General features: G+C 47.5%; 1 protein-coding gene across 2 annotated transcripts in view; it reads right to left on the bottom strand.

Annotated features, from left to right (window-relative positions):
- The window catches only part of LOC135828532 (scavenger receptor cysteine-rich domain-containing group B protein-like), an 18,398-nt gene extending 16,234 nt beyond the window's left edge, over positions 1–2,164 (bottom strand). The window contains exons 1-2 of one of the 2 annotated variants that reach the window (XM_065340973.1): positions 1,777–2,164; positions 250–369 (exon numbers count right to left, since the gene is read on the bottom strand). In XM_065340973.1, coding sequence (XP_065197045.1) covers positions 250–328 — 79 coding nt within the window. In that variant the 5' untranslated portion in view covers positions 329–369; positions 1,777–2,164. Of the gene's footprint in view, positions 1–249; positions 370–1,186; positions 1,352–1,776 lie in introns of those variants that run through there. The other variant, XM_065340974.1, reaches the window with a different exon arrangement.
- Positions 2,165–6,788: the final 4,624 nt, after the last annotated feature.

The raw sequence follows: 6,788 nt of genomic DNA, 5'->3' as shown, positions 1-6,788 counted from the left end.
TGCACTATAATAGCTTTGCCCATGAGCTGTCACCGCCCTCCACACACCCTGTGCACTCAGTAACGTGTGCGCGCGCGTGCGTGTATGTGCGTGTGTGTGTGTGTGTGTGTGTGTGTATGCGTGCGTGTGTGTGTGTGGGGGGGGGGGGGGGGGGTGTGCGTCACGCACGCATACAAACAAATCCATGAATGTGCACACATGTTAACACATGCACACACACACACATACACACACAGAGCATAGACTTACCGATGTCACATGACTGAATAAGTAGTGACAATATCAGGATGTAAAGGAATGGGACAACTGACATTGAATGAAACTCCATGCTTGCAATTATTTATTTCCAGATGTCCACAGTACCTCCACCTGTGAATGCAGAGGGGAGAGAGAGAGAGAGAGAGAGAGAGAGAGAGAGAGAGAGAGAGAGAGAGAGAGAGAGAGAGAGAGAGAGAGAGAGAGAGAGAGAGAGAGAGAGAGAGAGAGAGAGAGAGAGGGAGGGAGAGGAGAGAGAGAGGAAAGAGAGAAAAAGAAAGAAAGAGAAAGAAAGAGAGAGAGAGAGAGAGAGAGAGAGAGAGAGAGAGAGAGAGAGAGAGAGAGAGAGAGAGAGAGAGAAAGAGAAAGAGAAAGAGAAAGAGAAAGAGAAAGAGAGAGAGAAAGAGAGAGAGAGAGAGAGAGAGAGAGAGAGAGAGAGAGAGAGAGAGATAGAGAGAGAGAGAGAGAGAGAGAGAGAGTGGGAGAGAGAGAGTGGGAGAGAGAGTGGGAGAGAAAGACGAAGAGAGAACTGCCTTCTTCATTGTAAATACACCAGAGTCCTGCTACCAGAGTATGAATTAAGCCGGCATGTAGCATTTTAACACGATGCAGTGAACCATGTCAAAGAGCCTGCTTGAAGTTGCTAACGGCAAGGTATGAGTATTAGGCAGGGCGAGGGATCCCTCAGAACAGAGACCTACGATAACCGGAGAGTGAATCTCTCAAATTCAACGCCACACTGCAACACACATATTGACAGTCTTTGAAATCAATATCCTGTCCAACCTAGTGGCTTGCCAGTGCCATGGAAGGGAATGGCGAAACGATGAATGCTCCACTGACTGGGCTAAGCAGGTTGGCAGTTAGTGCGCCGATTAGGGGACAGCTTCGGCCACATATCTGAATGCAGTTGAGCTTGGCTTGGACGAACCTGGCCGTTTGGAGACGAACCCAGACCAAGACGAATTATTGTACGCGACGAGCAATTCTCCAGGTCCTGTAGTGGACAATCAGCGTAACACTTTCTTTCTTCTCCTTTTAAAACTGTCTTACCAGTGCCTACACAAATAGGAGATCCCCCAGATAGGCGTTAACCTTTGGGTAATCCTGAAATAAGATTATTATTAACGAACATACACATTGGAATACATGTAGGTATGACGACCCCAGGTGGGATGAACTCTCAGATAAAACAGTCGAAAAATCTGTGGTCGCCTGTGCACACTCGAGATCAACCGCCGTGAGGCTTGCTTGCGTTCCAGCATACATTATCAAATTGAAAACAGTTGAACAGCAACACAACTCTTGCATAGCTTCCCAATTTGTGCGGTGGCATGGTACTGGTTGCGTTCCCGTTCCTGATGTGCAGCCCGTCAGTTCCCGTTCCTGATCCTTCCGTCGTATCCCGTCGAATGTGATCCAAGCTTTAGCATGCTTGACGATCGCGCCGTAGATCTACGACCTTGACCAGTCATTTTCATACAATTTTCTTCCTAACACTTCGCAACATCCAGATCTTACCTGAAAGAGAGGGGAGTCGCCGGTGGTTTGAAGTGCTTCAACACCCTACCGCACTTATCAGCAAACCGCTCGGACCTGGAACAGTCGAACGCCTGGCTTCCTCCCAATTCGGTCAGTCGCCAAGTAGTAACCGGTCACTCTGACGTTTATAGGAGACAACAGCCAAAGTGACGGTATAGTCCGGTCTTCTATCTATCTACACTAATCTTGCACTTCGCGTCTACTCTTTCAAGAACTTGCTGGCTCGCTGGCTGTAAGAACAAACCAAGTCAATCTTGGAACTGCTGTGGTTGCTGCTTGCTGAGAGAATTTTGGGTGCAGGTGGCCAATCGTATTACGCAGTGGAGCTGCTCGGGAACAGACGAGACGATCCTGATCCGAAAGCACCAGTCAGTTCTGAATTCTGGGCGAAGAGCAGTGGATGCCCTGCTATTTCTCCTGCGCCTTTCCATACCTGCCGTTGACAAGCGCAGGCGATAGGTAGCAGTCTCAAAATGGCGGGGCCGTTCTCGTGTCCGTGGCCAGATCAAAGCCGAATGCGTCCTGCCAAAGGTCAAAGGTCATTCAGCGTGCAGAGAACGGAGCTGGCCCCATGGCTCAGGCAGGGCACACGCAGTTACTTTTACACTTTTGTGATAACTTTATGGCAGGGCGTCGTATATGACCCCCTGCCTTGTGAAATCATGGTGCCTTTGAAGGCTTTCCTGGGCACTAAAAAAAGGCAAAAGGAACATTTAAGTCTTCATGGTGCAACGCCAACGGTACTGAGTCTGTATGCGATGGGCAACAATTGCATCGTACCAATACAGAAGATAATTCAGACCCAGGAGCAGGGCAGAGGGAGTCGCACCGGTATTCCAGGAGTCACAACAGTACCGAAGCTCAGCCCAAAGAGCCTCCCCGACTCAGTACAGACCCACCCGGGCCAGAGGTAAAAAACGACGTTCTTTCTCAGCCTCGCAAGCAATCCTGGATCGCGGGCGAACTTCTCCCATGTTTCTACAGTATGCCTGGTCAAGATTCCATAAAAAGCCATAATACTAAGTAATAGCCAAGAGCATGCTAACTACTCGGTGTGAGAATTTGAGTCAATGTGCTCGGGTAGCCTTCATAAAGGACAATGAAGCTGCGTGAAGCGTCCTTCAAGATTTTGAAAGGACATCAACTCTCGCTGCATACTGCTAGCAACGTGCAACCTTCGTATAATTTACGTCGCTCTCGTACTTGGCACTTGCCAACTCCGCGGACTGACCGCTGTCTCCATTCTCCCCTGTACAAGGCCCTTCACTACTTTAATTGCTTGCCCACCCAGCTTCGCGAAATCCCTTCTCGTAGATCTACTCCCTTCAAATCCCAGATATCCCTGCTGTTGCACAGCTCTGTATGCTCGTGTAGCGACCACCCCTGCCCGTACACTTAACTTAAGTAGTCATTAACCCCTAGGCCCTGCCCACCCAATTTGTGCTCACTCTTTCTCCTTTCTTACACGATTATCTCTTATTGGCCACTGGCTATCGTGAGAATAAAGATTTGAAACAACAACAACAACAACAACAACAACAACAACAACAACAACAACAACAACAACAACAACAACAACAACAACAACAACAACAACAACAACAACAACAACAACTGCACCAGCAACAGCAACAGCAACAGCAACCGCAACCGCAACATTTGTGTTACCAACGATTGGATGCTTGCCTTGGACAAGGGTGACTACGTAGTGGCTGCCTTCCTTGATATGTCAAAGGCCTTTGACACTGTCAACCACAACATGTTACTTCAAGAACTACTTGAGATTGGTATTGGCGGAGTCGCTCTGCAATGGTTTCACAGCTACCTTACAAACAGACAACAGTGCGTGGTCACTAAGACTCAACAAGGGCAACCATACACAAGCAACAGAGGCGTTCCACAAGGCTCTGTTTTAGGGCCGTTTCTATTTAACTTGTCCGTGAGGAAACTCCCCGCTGTGCCCAAACACTGCAAAGCCCGTCAATACGCAGATGATGTGTCTTTATACAGGGCGGGGAAGAATGTCCAGAACTTATGCAAAGACCTCACAGAGGACATCATCAAAGTAAAGGAATTCTTGGCAACGAGAGGTCTTATGTTGAACTCCTCGAAAACCCAGCTTGTTGTGTTCAGGCCAAAGTCGAAACCTCTTGACCCCGATGTCAACGTTCAGATTGAAGATGTCACCATCACCCCTAGTGCACACGTGAAATACCTCGGTATAGTTCTTGACGAACATCTCTCCTTTGGAGTTCACATTGCACAATTAGAACGTAAAATAGGCTGTAAGTTAGGAATGTTTAGAAAGGTCCGAGACCATTTAACGATCGATGCTAAGAGGGCTTTCTACATCTGTTCCATTCAGTCCATACTTGAGTATGGGTCTAATTCCTTTGCTCACTGCCTTTCTGCCTCCCTCCATGACCGTGTTGTCCGACTTAGTAATAGAGCGCTGCGTATTGTATTTTGCATGCCCCGCCTATCTGATGTCTCCCTTGTTCTTGCCCGCTACCATATCATTCCCTTGTCTGTCAGGTACCAATTCAAGCTGTACGTTCTAACGTACCGTGCGCTTCATGATCTGGCTAGTGTCTTTGTTGCTAACTGTTTCTGTCTCCGCTCTAATTCTACCTGCACTAGTTCTCGCACCCGCTCTCAAGTGTCCTCTTCCCTTGCTCTTCCGACAGCCAAACGTCGCTATGGTTTATTTTCTGTCACTTTCCTTGGCTCTGACCGCTGGAATGCCCTCCCAGTGGAGGTCCGCTCAAGTTCTTCCTTGCATACCTTCCGTAATTCTGTTCTTCATTTTTTAGGGTACCCTGTCAAAAGGCCTTAGGCCTGTGGGGATTGCCCTATCAAAAATTTAATAATAATAACAGCAACAGCAACAGCAACAGCAACAACAACAACCTAAGGAGTCAAATACTAGTATGCAGGAATATTTGACTGCTTAGGCATGGCAAAAATCTATGTGAGTCAATACTAAGGGAGTGATAATTACTTGTAGTGCTCCCTGGCTTCAAGAGTTCGAAAGGACTTATGGTAATCCCACCGTAATGCCGCTTGCATGACTTGTAGGCTGGCTGCATCAACAATAGTGTGTTCTGTGTCGTTTGCAGGCATGCTTGGTCAAATATTTTTTTTCCTTGTTAATAATAACGACCTACTTCTTGCGTAGGGATGAATAATTATCCGATCGACGATGGGAATTAACCGTATTGCGTGACTGATCCTTTCAATGTTCTAATCTTTCAAGTGACGTTTCCTTTTCTACCTGGACGCCTCCTTGTTTTCCCTTTTTCTCTCTACTACGACTCTAGCTCCTCTCTTGTACCTTCTTGCTATTATTCACTTAAATGTGGGGCTTTGATTGAATAAAACAAGTTGACTACCGTATGGCCTGTTGCTGCTTTGGGGTTTTCCCTGGACTACGAGTACCACAGTACCAGTACCAGTACTGCCAGGGAGTCGTAAAATACCGGTATTTTACGACTCCCTGGTACTGCCAAGGAAGCGGAAGCGAGGTACATGTACCGGTAATAGTGAAAATCCGACTCCGTTTGTCAGACCCCGGCACTGCAGATGCGTGACACATGTACATGACTGTACAACTAACAGCAGCAGTTGCTGCTAATTTTGATCGTGGTCCACTATTGCATGAGGTTGTCTTGAAACCGATGTCTACTACTAGCACAAGGGTAGACCTGTTTTTTTTTTTTTTTTTTTTTTTTTTTTTTTTTTTACTATGTTCACACTCCCAGCTCGAAAATAATAAAGAAAGACAATGATACTGAGACTAGGACGAACGTGACAACTATTGAGCAGGGGCTGCACCGAGACGCAGCAGTGATGGTGGGGCATTGATGGCTCTGCCGACCTGAGGTCTCGGCATCACGGCCAAAAACACGCACCAAAAACAAAAGATAGAGCTGTACGAGTCAGCAAAATGAAAAGAAAGGAAGGGTTAACATCAGCGAGTGTGCGGGAGAAACTGTGAGACTATTAACAAATTACAAGGGCTGTAGCACGATCCATAGCTTGTGAGGTTTGCCGTAAGTCACCTTGCCAATGGCAATGGCATGGCAGAGAAGGAGTGCAGTCTGCGGCAGTGCCCAGCCTTTGTCACCATTCCAAAGCAGGACACCCACAGTGTATGAAGGCAATCGTGTCCCATGTAAAATGTGTACGAATGTTTTGGTCCAAAGCAGGACTGTCCCGTTCAAGTCAAAGCAGGACGGTTGGACAGTCTGTGAGTGCACCCGCTGCCAGCAGCTGTCAGTGTCACCAGGGTCTCCGTAATCATGGTGATCTTGGCTGTTATCTGTATAGGGATCAGGGTGATCATTGATAGCGATCAATCCTCCTACTCCTGGCTGGGTCATGACCTCGCACAAGCTCAGTGCCGGGTGTATGATCTGATAGTGGCTTTTTCAGGTTTGTGAGTCCTTTCTGAGGCGTGGATTTGCCTTGGCCTTAGTCTTTGGTTCTATCTCCAAGCTCTAAGCCCTGTTCCAAGCAGTGTGTTTAGTCCGTTGTTGACCTACGGGTGCGTATTATTATGGAGGGGAGCAATTATTTTTCTCGTACTACTCGTCTGTAGTGGTCTACTGTTTGTAGGCTGTAGCCTGCATGCAGAGTATCATGTCGGTGTGTGCATGACGTTTTCTACCTCTACCAGTGCAGTCATGTCGTGTACTGATGAGTGATGTAGACCTACTTATACAAGCAGTCGGGCCCGCGGGTTTGCCTTGACTTGGTGGGGTCATGAGCTAGCTAGCTGCACATATACCATGTATACCCGACCGCAGAATGATTTCAAAAATCCTGCACATTTCGGCGTTGTCCTGTATACATGTACAATGTAGTTCCTCATACTGACTGTACATCCATGCTATGCATGTAAAAAATGACATTATCCTGACGCCACACTCCACAGTCATGATCCACACAGCATGCTTACGCCACGGTTTACCGACACGACACCAGCACGG

The sequence above is a fragment of the Sycon ciliatum genome, chromosome 12 (genome assembly GCF_964019385.1).
Source record: "Sycon ciliatum chromosome 12, ocSycCili1.1, whole genome shotgun sequence".
Classification (NCBI taxonomy): domain Eukaryota; kingdom Metazoa; phylum Porifera; class Calcarea; order Leucosolenida; family Sycettidae; genus Sycon; species Sycon ciliatum.
This window is presented reverse-complemented; position numbering and strand designations above follow the sequence as displayed.